Here is a 14,170-nt window from a genome sequence, read left to right as displayed (position 1 = left end):
GTCCTCCCTGGACTAACCTATCCCCTCCCTAACTCCCCACCTACACTCACCTTTACTGGCTCCATCGCCGCCTCTTTGACCTGTCTGTCTCCTCTCCACCCACCTTCTCCTCTATCCATCTTCTATCCACCTCCCCCTCTCTCCCTATTTATTTCAGAACCCCCTTCCCCTCCCCCATTTCTGAAGAAGGGTCTAGGCCTGAAATGTCAGCATTCCTGCTCCTCTGATGCTGCTTGGCCTGCTGTGTTCATCCAGCTCTACACCTTGTTACCTGGAATATTGTGCGCAGTTTTAGTCTCCCTATCTGAGAAAGGGTGTTTTGGCTATTGAGGGAGTGTAAAGACGGTTGACTAGACTGATTCCTGGGATGGCAAGACTTACATATGGTGTGTGGGAGTCGGAACTGGATCAGTTAGAACTATATTCAATAGAGTTTAAAAGAGTGATAGAGGACGCCGCATAGAAATATTTCAAATTATAATAGGATTGGATGGGATAGATGCAGAAAGAATGTTCTGGTCACAGGAAGACAAGAACAAGGGGTCACTATTTAATTATAAGGGTAGGCTTTTTGGACAGTTCTGAGGAGAAATTTCTTCACCCAAGGAATGGTTAGCCTGCAGAATTCTCTGCCACAGGAAACAGTCGAGGCCAAAACATTGAAGACTTTCAAGAAGGATATAGATATAATTCTTAGGACTAAAGGGTTCAAGTTAATGGAGAGAAAGCAGGACCAGGGTACTGAATTGGATGATCAGCTTTGGTTCATATTGAATGGTGGAGCAGGCCCAAGTGGCCTATTCCTGCTCCTATTGTCCATGTTTCTATGTTTACCCATATAACCACAGAGAGATACTTAGCAGAGATCAGGTGAGTCTGTACAAGGAAGGAGTAAATGAAATAACTATTAAAGAATCAAAGGTCATTATAGCACAGTTTCAGGTGACTCCTTGGTATGATCCTTTCCACCAAGAATGGTGCTCAGATTTTTGTGTTTGTTCATGATATTTGACAAGGTGCATCCATCTCCCTGTCTGCAGTTTACGTCTCAAAATTAAAACTCACCTTCCATCAACCTATCTACTGTTTCTAAGCTTTTTTTTCTAGTCCATGTCATCATGCACTTTGATGACTGCTGGGCGTCTCCCAGTCAGAAGTTTAATTTTAAATATCCTTCCTCTTGTCTGTTTACTTAGAATCTATGTTTAATCTTATTATTTGTCCATTCTCTTTATACATGTCATTTACTTTAAGGTTTTGTAGAAATGTCATTTAAGAGTGAATGGCAATTTTCCTGCTTTTTACACTACAATTATATTTGTTGAATATTTAATCTCCTGTCAGATAGCTTTGTTTCTTTTGATTGTGATAGACAGGCAAAATTGTATTTTTAAATGTTGTATTTGAATCTGAATTAATAGTTTTGGCAGAGAGCAAATTGGTTCCATTTGTTGTCTCACTACAGAATGCAAGATTTCAGAGTCATTTATAGAAAATCGTTTCACTCTTTCATATTTTTACATCAGGCCATGTCTAACAAGTCAGTGACTAGCCGTTGTATATATGTTAATTAATGTTACCATGGAAAAACAACAATTCCAAACACTGTCATTTGATTTGTCTCTTCTCCATTGATTCCTACATAATGAGTTCTTAGCTTCAGTTAGGCTAACTGAGGAATGCACACCTTGTGAAAGCCATCTTCAGACTTGCATCAGCAGAGGACAGTGAATAGAATATCTAAATGACCTTTTTTTTGGAAGGGATAGGACATGAATTACAAAGTGAATATAGGAAGTAAAGATGTAAGAATGTAATTTTAATTTATGTTTGAAAATATCTTTGGAGAGCATTGAGATGTTCTAAACTTAACACAAAAACATTGTCAGTCTTTGGAGCTCCATTTCAATTTTGGTTGCAAACAGCATGCAGACTAATGATTACTTGGTGCACTGTATTCATCATTAATGAAACAACTTATTTGTATGTACACACTTCACATAGCAAACATCAAATTACTTAATAGGAGAAATATCAATCCATAACAAAAAAAATTTTCACAAGTTGCAGAAATAGTTATCAGAAGTATGTCACATCAGCATGAACAAAAATTGATCAATAGCTATTCAGGAACATGGTAACATAGAAGAAAGTGGTGTGGACCTGGAGTAGGTTAGGAAGGGAATTCCAAAGCTTAGGGCTAAGGTGGTGGAAAATATGGATATCAATGGGAAAGCAATAAACTTGAGGATGAGCAAGAGGCAGAAAGTGGAGAACAGAGATCTTAAAAGCCTGTAAGAGCTAGAGGTGGTCATAGAAATAGGGAGAATGAAGCTATCTGGTAATTTTGAAACAAGGATAATTGAGGTACTGTCAGACATGTGCAACTAGTGTAGGCCAGTAATGTGTGAAGTAAATTACAAAAATAAACAAATTAAGATCACAAGATCATAAGAAATCAGAACAGGAGTAGGTTGTTCAGCTTTTTGAGCCAGTTAACAGGATCCCGGCTGATCTGGCATTCCTCACATCCATTTTCCTGCCCTTTCCCTGTAACCCTGATTCCATTACTGATCGAGAATCTATTGATCTCGGCCTTAAATATGCAAAAGGAATCTTTTCCCCACAGCTCTCCGTGGCTAGGAGTTGCAAAGACTCACAATCCTCTCAGAAAAGAAATTCCTCCACATCTCAGTCTTAAATTGGCACCTCTTTATTCTGAGACAACGCCCTCTGTTCCGAAACTTTATATGAGGGGAAACATACTCTCAGCATTTACCCTGTCCATCCCCTTAAGAATCCTATACATTTCATTGGGATCATCCCTCTCTCTTCTAAACTCCAGTGAGTGGAATCCCAATCTGTTTAGCCTTTGCTCATAAAGCAATCCCTCCAAACCAGGGATCATCCAAGTGAACCTTCTCTGAAGTGCCTCCAATGAAATTATGTCTTTCCTTAAATAAGGAGAACAAAATTGCTCAGAGTACTCCAGATGTGGTCTCACCAGCACCTTGTACAGTTGTAATAAGACTTCTTTACCCTTATACTCCAATCCCCTAAAATAAGGGTCAATGTTCCATTAGCCTTCCTGATTACCTGCCGCACCTGTGTGCTAGCTTTCTGTGCTTCATGTGTAAGTACCCCCAAGTCTTTTTGGTTTGTAGCTTTTTGAAATTTTTCTCCACTTAAATAATATTCTGTTCTTTGGTCCTCCTTTCCAAAATGAACAAGTTCGCATTTTCCCACCTTATACTCCATTTGCCAACTCTTTGTCCACTTACTTACCCTATCAATATCTCTGTGAATTGTTTGTACCCCTCTCACAACCTGCCTTTTTATCTATTTTTGTGTCATCTGCAAATTTGGCTACAGTATATTCACTTCCTTTCTCCAAGTCATTAATGAATATTGTGAACAGTTGCAGTCCCAACATTGATCCCTGTAAAACCCCACTGGTCATGGATTGCCAACCTGATGTTATCCCCACTTGCTGTTTCCTGCCCATTAACCAATTCTCTATCCATATTGGAGATATACTGCATCCAACACAAAACCCTCCGCTTCCTCCTCTCCCATAGATCGAACCAGTCCCCCTCCACTGACACTCTCATTTGCTTGGCTGAACTAGTCCTCACTCTCAACAATTTCTCCTTCAATTCCTCCCACTTCCTACAAACCATAGGGGTGTTCATGGGCACCTGCATGGGCTTGAGCTAAGTCTGCCTCCTGGTAGGACTTGTGGAACAGTCCCTCTTCTGCAAATACACCAGCACCATCCTTCACCTCTTCCTCTGCTCTATTGATGATTGCATCAGTGCGGCCTCATTCTCCCGCAAGGAACATGAGCAGTTCATCAACTTCGCCAAAATCTTCCAACCTACCCTCAAATTCACCTAACTATGTCCGACACCTCCCTCCATTTCCGGTACTTCTCCATCTCTTTCTCTGGAAACCAACTCGCCAACAACTCCATTTCAGATTCACTGACCCCCGCAACTACCTCGACGACTACACCTCCTCTCACCCATCCTCCTGAAAAAATGTTATCCCATACTCCCAATTCCTCCACCTCTGCCACATCTGCTCCTAGGATGAGGCGTTTTACTCCAGTACATCCCAGATATCCTCCTACTTTAGGGACCATAATTTCTTCTCATCTGTAAATAAGGATGCCCTCAACTGCATCTCCTCCATTACCTGCACTTGACCCTCAAACCCCCTCTGCCTGACAGCAATAAGGATAGAGTCCCCTTAGTCCTCATGTCCCACCCCACCAATCTCCAATCTAATGCATTATCCTCCGACATTTCTGCAATCTACAATCACGCCCCACCACCAAAAAGATACTTGCCTCCCCACCCCTGTCTGCTTTCTGCAGGTTCTGTTCATTCCGTGACTCCCTCCTCAGCTCTACACTCCCCAACAATGCCTCCACCACACCCGGTATGTTTCTCTGCAACCGCGAGAGATGCAACACCTGTCCCCACACCGCCTCGCTCACCTCTGTCTAAGGCCCAGATCAACTTTATTTATTGCATCTGTTCTTCCCAATGTGGTCTCCTCTATATCGGGGAGACCAAAGGCAGACTCGGGGACCAGTTCGTGGATCATCTGCACTCTGCACACAACAACCAACCTGACCTTCCGGTTGCCATCCATTTTAATTCCTCCTCCCACTCCCCTGGTGACATGTCCATCCTTGGCCTCCTTCACTGTCAGAGTGAGGCCAAACATAACCTGAAGGAACAACACCTGATATTTCACCTTGGGACCTTACAGCCTAATGGCCTTAACATTGACTTCACCAGGTTCAAAATCCCTCCACTCTCGGCCTGATCCCATATCCTGCCCTTCCACTCCAGACGTGATCTAACCTGTCCACCTTCCTATTCACCTAAGCACTCCACCCATCCCAGGAGGACCAATCACAATAACCCCTGATCTGCAACCACTAATCACCATCTCTCTTACCCTTTCCTTAGCCCCACTGCCTCCCTCTATTTATTTCTGGGCTTCCCTCCCCCTCCCTAGTCCTGATGAAGGTTCTCCTCCGGAAAGGTTGACTTATCTGCTCCTTGGATGCTGTCTGACCTGCTGTGCTTTTCCAGCCTCACACCTAGAGACACTGATTCTTATGACTTAAGAACAATGAAACATTATTTAATGTTGAAATACAACCATACCGAAATAGTAAGTGAGGTTAAAAGTCTTGTATAGATCACCTATACTAAATTGAATTTTAACGTTTTTGCACATTGTGTATTTAATTTGGATAAAATAAAACTCTTAGACTTTGTGTGAATTTATTAATATTTGTTGTGTTGATATATTTTATTAGGAGCTAGAGTTATGCAACTGAAAGGTCTGGAAATATCTAGAAATACTTGCCGACAGTGTAAAGTGAAGATATCCCAGTGCCTAAATATAAGGTGCAGAATTAAAACAAACTGAGAAGGTAACCACGAAGAATGTGACTGCCCTGTTTATCTTGCTGTTTATTGACTCGGTGCAAAAGATTATTCCAACTATGCTGTCCAGGTGACTGTCGTTCATTAGTTTGCTTTTCAAGAGTGATGTAAATCTATATATTTCAGTTTCGATTATCACCTCTGGTTCTGTTCCTAGACCCTACCCCCGTCAAGAAAAATCCCAATGGAAATACTGTCGCAGATCAAATGTCATATTTACCAACTGGATCAGTGGACCAGATTTTTTTTTAAGATTTGGAATTTTCTCTAAAACTTTCTTCTAAAGCTAGTGGAGTAATCTTGTGATCAGTGTAATCTTGTGAAAAGATTTGTGTGAGAGATGCGAATTCGGATCAAATTGAACTGTTACATTTCAAGTGAACAACATCGGTTGTCAACCCTTGAATTTAGGACTTCACAGACTTACACAACTCGACCACATTTTCCTATCAATTGCTTCCACGGCTCCAGACCAACAATCCTGACACTTCTTAGTCCCGTTTGCCTTTTTCCAAACCTCTCAACGAGACTGTTGAATCATCAGCATTTGGATTAACGAACTCCATCAGGTAAAAGTGAAATTTGGTGACAGTTAGACTGCCATTGGGCTTTTAGTTTTATCTTCGGCGCAGCGGGCGAAACGTGAACACAGATACATTTTGAAAAATAATAAAAATGTATTCCTGTATCCCTGCGTTGTTAACTGGCGTATGACGGGGAAACTGATAGCCAAACTCTCACGGCTGGAGAGAAACATCTGAATTAATACCGACGGCTACCTTCTTCACAAATTTAAAGAACGAATTGAAAATGATCATTATCATTTAGCCACTTGTGAAAAAGAAATCTAATCTAGCCACGTTGTGGGCAGGGTCATTGTTTTCAGTGAAGCCTGTTTAAAGTTTTGAATAAGCATTTGAGGCTACGAAGGCTGAAGACGATGTGTTCTGGAGAAGCGCAGCTCTATTAAAACAAAAGCAGATACGTCAGATTGAGCTTGACATGATGTGTGTTTTACTTCAGTTTCGTTGATATACTGATAAATGTTAATTGTATAGGTTAATTCACGAGACAATAAAATGTGGTAACCATTTTGTCCCGCTTCATACAATTACTTATTAAGGGATAGACAGAAGCAGTGATGTTAATGGGTTCATGTAATTACTGTAGGCTGATATCAGCGACGAAACGAAACATAACACATTTTAATGTACTGTGTACAACTCACTATCGATCATATTTCAGATACTTATTAATCAGTTATATATTTTCAATACTTGTGTCAGTAGGTGGACGCAGCTTATAGCGTTATACTCGCACATTGCATTTCAAAATACTAGTTAACTGCAAGGATCATGGGGTTTAGTGACTTGGTAAAACGCAAGTTTTAACTGTTTTTGGGATGAATTATGTGTGCAAATACGTTTGACGTGTTTTACTTAGTTCAGTGGATTTCCATGTTTTATGATCTTGAGCAAACCCAGGAATCTAGACCCCGTTCGAGACCTGTGAGAATGTTAAACAGCTGGGGGTGGGGGGTGGGAAATAGAATTGATTCATAATTAAGATGACAGCGGGCATGATCATTTATTTCTTAAGTTCGGAGTTAGCTTGGAAGGTTACAATACAACTTGTCAGTGAACTTGTATTATTTTGACCATTCATTAAATTGCCCTTCCACTTATCAGGAAGAGAACTATCAGTCAACTTCAGCAGTTGTATTGGTTTTATGCTATTAATAAAATGATTAAAAGTGGATAATCTTAAGATAAAAGGTCACGTATCTCCTTTTAAATATTTTAGGAAGGATAATTTTCCACTGTCAACATTGTAATCTTCATAAACTTTCTAATTTGACAACATTCCCTGGTTAGATTGTTTTAAACCAAGCGCTGGCCAAAATCTATGAGCTTGGTTCGGTCTGTTACATATGTTTTGCAGTCGATATCTAACTGGCTCAGAAACTTTCAAACGCCGCGATTCTGTGTCAATTGCTCAATAATTATTTTCAATTGTTTGATGCAGAGTGCAATCATTTCATTTAAATTAAACCAATATGGTTCAGATTTTAATGGCGATCCTGTCTTAGCATACCTGTTTTAGTTCATTGATGAGCCCTGACATTTAAATAAACGATTAAGACGCATCACCTGATGCCTTTTGGACTAGAACAAAGACAAGGTCCTCCCTACAGACTTTGCTCTTGAGCCTGACTAGTTCAGAACGAGTATTTTAGCATCCTTTGGATTTTACCTGTAAACCGTTCCGCGCTTTAGAGACCGGTAGATTCAGAAGTAGAGTTTGGCAGCAAATGTTTCCAATAAAAGACATTCCGTGTTCTGAACTACAGTATTTTAGGATTGCAGGCTTTTATATAAAAAGGAAATGCATTTTTGTTCATAAACATTTTTGGCAAGTTGTCTGGCCCTTTTTAACATACACTAAAAATATATAAGTACAAGTCAGAGAAATATGAATTGAAAAGCGTTGGTAGATTTATCCTTTAACATTTACTTTGAGGTTTCCCATGATATTATATCCAGCTAAAATATGTTATCTCGGTAGTTTACGTATAATAAGTTTGCTTTTGCGATGTGTCATTGGTTAAATGTGTAAAATATAGAGAACACGGGAAAGTTGCGAGCACTGTCAAACTGACCCGGGTTCCACTCACTTGAGTTTTAATTTGACTGAAATCAGTACCATTTGTGCTTCTGCAAAGCGATGTAAACATTCACCACCCCCGCTCCCTTAATAAATCCAGGTTGTGACACAAAAGGCGATAAAGTTACACGGAGGTCACAGTCTAATGTTGAAATGCGGTGGGACCCGTACATTAGTGGTACAAGTGTGATTACCTGTCTCAGTTACTACTATTCTCCGTACCTCAATATTTGGCACTATTTCAGAAAGGGCTGAAGACAGAAGCGCGGCAAATTGTTTCTCTTCCTATCTGTAAGTGCAGCAATCGTTTAGAAGCAAAATCTTGTTTTAATATATCAAGAAAGTATCCGGTCTGAAACAAAGGGCGGGGAAGGGCATTCAGTTGATTATCTCTTCCCACCCCCAACTCCTATGAAAAGAGAATCAATTCGATACAATTTGTAAACAACCTCTGCGCTATATTTAAGGAATGAACCGAAATCAGGCAAGTGGGTGCACAGAGCCGACTGGGCTTCGAAGGACGGCTACGGATTTGTTTCCATTATTGCTCCTGAGATTTAGTAGAAAGTATTTGGTTTCTCGAGGCAAATTAAAGAAGGGCGGAGTGGTGGGGGGGGGGGGGGGTGGGGGCGATGTTGTAGCGGGAGACAATGAATGAAGTGATGGGAAAAAAAGCTTTTAATTATTCAGAATGTTAGAGAGCAATGCTTTGGTCGGCTTGTGATGTAGCGTTTCAGAATCCCAATCCTCAAACTGTGGAAAATATTTGCAGATGCCGGGCATTACAATCGGACTGATTCGCGGGCCGAAACCAGGAGATAGGAGGCGAGAGAGAGAGTGAGAGAGAGACAATGTCAAAGTTACCCGGAACCCCATAGGTGGGAGTGATTTGTCCGGCAGATGTAAGAGTTTTACTTTCTTTTCGCTTGTGTCGAGGGACTTTGCGATTTTTTTTCTCTCTCTAAAGGCGAACAGGACATGATCTCACATGTAGCGAGCTCTTTTAGTTCCTTAATCATTTCACGGTTTGTTCAGAGCCTTTTCTCCACCTAAAACGTTTAGTTTCGGATCAATGGGCAGCACCAAAGACGCGACGGGGTAGCGGAAGAGTCAAATTATTCGGAGCCGACAAAACACGCACACACACCGAAACGGGGCAACTTTTCTTCCAATCTTTTCACAAAGGACTCGAAATCCCAGAACCAGCATGGAAAAAAATAGCAGCGCGCTCAGGAGTGTCCGATCAGGTAGGTTCATTTTTAAAAAAAAATCAAATCTTTCTGTGAAACAGAACGTAAAAGCAAGAAATGACTGCCTGACTACCAGCCTTGTGTTTAGTTTACAATTAAACAATATCCGTGTAAAACTATCTGAAGTGTTTAGACACTTGTTTAAAAGTCAAAGAATTTGAAATAATCAAGTGATGGTGAATTGTCGTTCAAATCTTGGGGAATATTTAAAGTGAATTTTGACAATTTAAAGTGAACACCGAACGTAAACAAAGAGGAAATGTATCTCTGGGTGCGAATATCGGTGCATGCACTGCCTGTCTGAATTGAGCAGGTTGGTGGTTGATTATCTGGTTTGATGCTGATTTGAGAGTAGTTTCCCCTTCACAACTGAACGTGGTGGCCTTTTCATCCTTTGTGGCAAACTGGGATACAAACCCACCCGCAGTCTCGCTGATCTCGAAAGATAATCAAAGATCGCTGCGCAGAGTCAGCAGTTACATCATTTAAAGCAATACTTTTGGTTCATGTTTGAGATCAAAGAGTAGTTTGGTTTCCATTGAATATTTGCAACGTGACGGTTGCCATCAGTACGCACGACGCAAACCTACTGAAACCAGGTCTACAGCTGAATGTACTGAGAGAAAAAAAGCACTAAAAAGAAGTCCCGCAGTTCACCGCAAACCTCTGTTTTCATGTGCGAGAGGGACATTGGCGCTGCTTGTGTGTGTGTGTGTGTGTGTGTGTGCGCGCGGGCCGATTGGGGGGTTATTTGTAGATTTTATTTTGCTGTTTTTCAATATTAAAATAGCTAAAGCGCGTGCAACTGCCTGAAACGGTTGCCCCGTTCTTTTCTTTGCTCAATTCATGTCGATTGTATTTTTTAAAATTAAGTATCTCGACTGTTCAATAGACGCGCCGCGGGTGTGGGCGATACCGGTCGTTCAGTTTCGGAGATGAATAGAAAATAGAAATTGACTTGTTGATTAAAAAAAAAATCTTACCCCAACCCTTGTCCCGGATATTTTTGAAATAACCGTCTCCCGCTACAGCTTAAACATGAACTCCAAATGTGAAAACAGAATATAGGAGGCCTTTATAGAGAACTGAAATTGACCCGCCCTGTTCGGTTTGTTGATAAACATTGATATAAAACTTGCCGGTGAAACTTGGCGTAGCAAGAAGAAACCCAGAGAAGTTGTTTAAAAATAGGTAAAAAAATATATAAGGTCTCTTTTGGGTTGTCACTTGTCGAACACCTGCTCTTTGGCCGAAAAAAAAAGCAATTGCATAGAATGTTTCATCGGCAAATTGAAACCAGCTTTACACACATTTCTTTGTAAATGTAGGTTGGTAAAATGAGGTTTGGGTGGGTGGGGGGAGGGGGTGTTGGTTTTACTGTAATCAAATGTCTCTGATTTGGGTTCGCCGGTAACTTTCTCCACAACGCCCACTGAACCATCAAGGCAAGTTTCTCCAATCAGTTTCTCAACACAGGGCCTATCAATTCCGATAAATCCACACGATTTTGCTCGTCCACTTTCTAGATTAAAATGTAAAGCAAAATTGATTTGACGAGAGCAGTTTCAAAGTCGATTTAAACCCGGTGCCCGGATTCAGTCTAGGGACTGGGAATTAAGTCTGCAAATGTGAAAAAAGTATCTTCTTCAGTGTGAAATGTGTATGGGCCTGTATGTCTTAAAATAATAACTTTGTAGCATTTGGTCACAAACAACATCTCCGTTTGATTTGCTTCACTTTTAAAGTGATAGGCCGTGAATACACCGAACATGGTGGAGCCGGGCGCTGAGATCTTGGTTCTGAGAACTGCAATGGGGGAACAAGTTGTAGAGGGAACGGGGCTAGTGGTTGATGTCTCGGCGTGTGAAATGCCATGTGATTTTCTGCGAATTTCAAACCACTGTTATTTTCCTTATTTGAAAATTAATTCAACAGGTCTGCTCAGCAGTTTGTTCGCTAATACCAATTAAACCAGTCTGTGGCTTCTGATGTGATGGTTCAGATCAGTGGACTGTGTTTAGCATTGCCTGGTCTCCACTCAGCACCTCCCAACCCCCACAGCTCTTTTAAAACATTAAATCCGGTTATAAATAATGGTTTATTTTGCAAGAAAGAAGTTATTCAATGAAACACAATCCCGAGCTTCCAAAGGTAGAAAGCCTAATAAGGACACAGCCCCGTAAGGGCTGGCGTTTATAGGTTGCAGTTTTACCTTTTTTTCTATTTAGGATAACACTGTAGTCTGCTCTCCGGCTGCACTGCCGGGCGCTCTATCACCAGGGCGCTTTTGCTCTTCCTCTCAATGGCAACGTAATAAAAAAACAAGAAAACGAATAGGACCTTGAACAGGTTTACTCAAAAAAAAGCAGGCCGCATTTAATCTCAAGTGTTTTTCGGCGTACAAATTTGAAATCTATCACATAGTTCACGAGCAATCACTGAAAACAAAGAGTGGGTTCATGTGCCCTTCAGTCCCTGACAGATTAACTGACCCCTCCGCCCTTCCCCAGTTCAGCTTCCGAAAGAATCCTGCCCAGTTATTGATCATAAAGGGCTCCAGTTGCCGAGCTTGACACCAGAATGAATTTGTGCCATTCTGGGACATTAACTGCTTTTCCTGACTGTGACCCGTGAAATAATCTATATCATTGTTTACCTTCAGCTTCCGAGCTGACAGATGACAGGGTCGAAATCCTTTGTATCAGCACGTGCGAGCCACGCTTGTTCGGTATGGCCTGGCCTGTTTTAAAATGCTGCCTTTGTTAATTAGTTGCCTTTCTGGTGATGAACTTTACATTGTCTGCCTCTATATTCATGTCAAATAAACCTTCCAGACTGTTTGCCATGCACTATTTATAGACACATACACACAGTTGAAACGGTGCAGACTTTCAAGGGGCTGCGCTTCCTGGGTCAGAAAAAAACACTCGAAAGCGACTTAGCACAATTACAAGTTACAGTCACTGCATTGTTGTTAGATTCTGGTCTTTGCTTAAAACTTTAGAGAAAAAATAAGTACCAAGATTTCCAAACGGTACATTCACGCCTAAGGAGCAGCTTTTGAAAGTGTCCTCTTAACAGGACAAATGCCTTTTGAATAGACCCAGTCGAGTTTTACAATAATAGCTTTTAAATATGCTCGGCAAAGAGCTGCTTTGTAATTTAGAGCCTCACAAGACACACTGGAGATCAATTCCTATTAGAAGGTTTAGGGCGGTGGGGGTTGATGGTGGGGGTGGGGAGCGGGGTGGGGGCGAATGTGTGGGAACACAGACCTCACATCTCTGTCAGACTAGACTCACTGGGGCCACCGACTGGCACGTTTCCGGTTCAGAAAACGTGCAGCAGGAATGGCCTCCAGAGACTGCAACGTGCAAAGCCATGAACCGAAGTGATGCCCCGTTCAGCGCTGGAGGTCGCCCAAACAGTAGCAAAGGAATTGGCAGCAGTTGCTTAAGATAGAAACGCACTAAACTTCCCCTCACCCCATCAAAGAGTGCGATTTCACTTTCTGCACCTGCGAGATTAAAACCGCCGGAGTAGGGCGGAGGAATGAACAGAGAGGGAGGAGTGCAGTGTTCTTCAAGTACAAATTATAAATTGTTCTCTACCATTTTAAATCGTCATTTTAATCACAGGGAGGTTCACATTTACGGACTGCGATGAAGGAAAGCAAGACAATAAAGTCAGACTTGTGGAATGCACCAATATGTTGAGAGTTAGCGCTTTCAGCATTGCCCTGCTCTTCATGGATTGACAACACTTTTTTACCCACCTCATTCACAGATAATTTCAAGAGCCTTCTGAACGTCTCCCTTAAATCAATGGCCTTATAAGTTTCATGATGTAGAAAGATTAGATTTGCCAGGTCACAAGTGTCAGTCACCTGTCAGGCTATAGGAAAACACAAGAGTAAGTCAGGCCTTTAGAAGTGCGCTGTGTATTATACAAGGAGAATCGATAGATGTATTATCTTCCGTCACAATTCTCTCCATAATTCATCCTCTGTATCTGTTCCACTGAATCCCAATATGAAATATTGTAAATAGTAGGTGACTGATGCCACAGTAGATCAGAGATCTAACATCAGACCCATAGACTGCAGTGATCATAGAGGGATGCAAAGGTACATATTGGTGATTGATACAACGTACCCGTTCACATCGTGCAATCTTGTGTAGATTTGAGTGAAGTTATAGGACTGCCAGGACCGAGTCACATTGTCAAATCAGAGTGAACAGACACTTAAAAAAGGACTTTTGTAATTTTCTCTGATAACGTTGGAAAGTTGCTGTATCATGATGATTTCCTTGCACGCAATACTGTAAAGTTGTTCGGAAACAATATCGTGCCAGAAAAAAAAAATAAATCAGTGTCCATAGGCATGATTCCAAACCTTGGACCGAATTCTGAAATTGGCAGTAATAATTTTATTTTGTACTACATTTAGTCGGCAGCACCCGATTTCCTACTTTGACATTGAGATTCCTTCAATGAAAATGAAGCTTCTGGTGATTTTCACGGACGATTTACCTGCTAAAGACAATTTCAGAAAGGAAGGACAGGATACCGTCATTGGACAGTATTGGTCATATTGGTCAGTTAAACTCATTCGGATTTGAGAATTACCCTACTAACAATCCGTGCTTTAATTCAGGTTATGGTACCACGTCAATAAATGCGAATGTGCAAATAACAACAGGCATCTCATGTAAAACCTAATAGGCTACAGTTTTGGTCCCTCTGTGACTAAAGAATTCAGCAACGTTAGCTATTGAAATTTAAAAC

The 14,170-nt window shown here is 41.2% G+C and overlaps 1 protein-coding gene across 1 annotated transcript in view; it reads left to right on the top strand.

The window, feature by feature from the left end:
• The first annotated feature begins 9,264 nt into the window (after positions 1-9,264).
• The window catches only part of pax5 (paired box 5), a 204,866-nt gene continuing 199,960 nt past the window's right edge, over positions 9,265-14,170 (top strand). Inside the window, exon 1 of the mRNA XM_048594913.1 lies at positions 9,265-9,379. Within this exon, the coding sequence (XP_048450870.1) occupies positions 9,340-9,379 (40 nt within the window). The 5' untranslated portion in view covers positions 9,265-9,339. The remainder of the gene's footprint in view (positions 9,380-14,170) is intronic.

This window comes from Rhincodon typus, chromosome 3 (assembly GCF_021869965.1).
Source record: "Rhincodon typus isolate 14 chromosome 3, sRhiTyp1.1, whole genome shotgun sequence".
Lineage (NCBI taxonomy): Eukaryota > Metazoa > Chordata > Chondrichthyes > Orectolobiformes > Rhincodontidae > Rhincodon > Rhincodon typus.
This window is presented reverse-complemented; position numbering and strand designations above follow the sequence as displayed.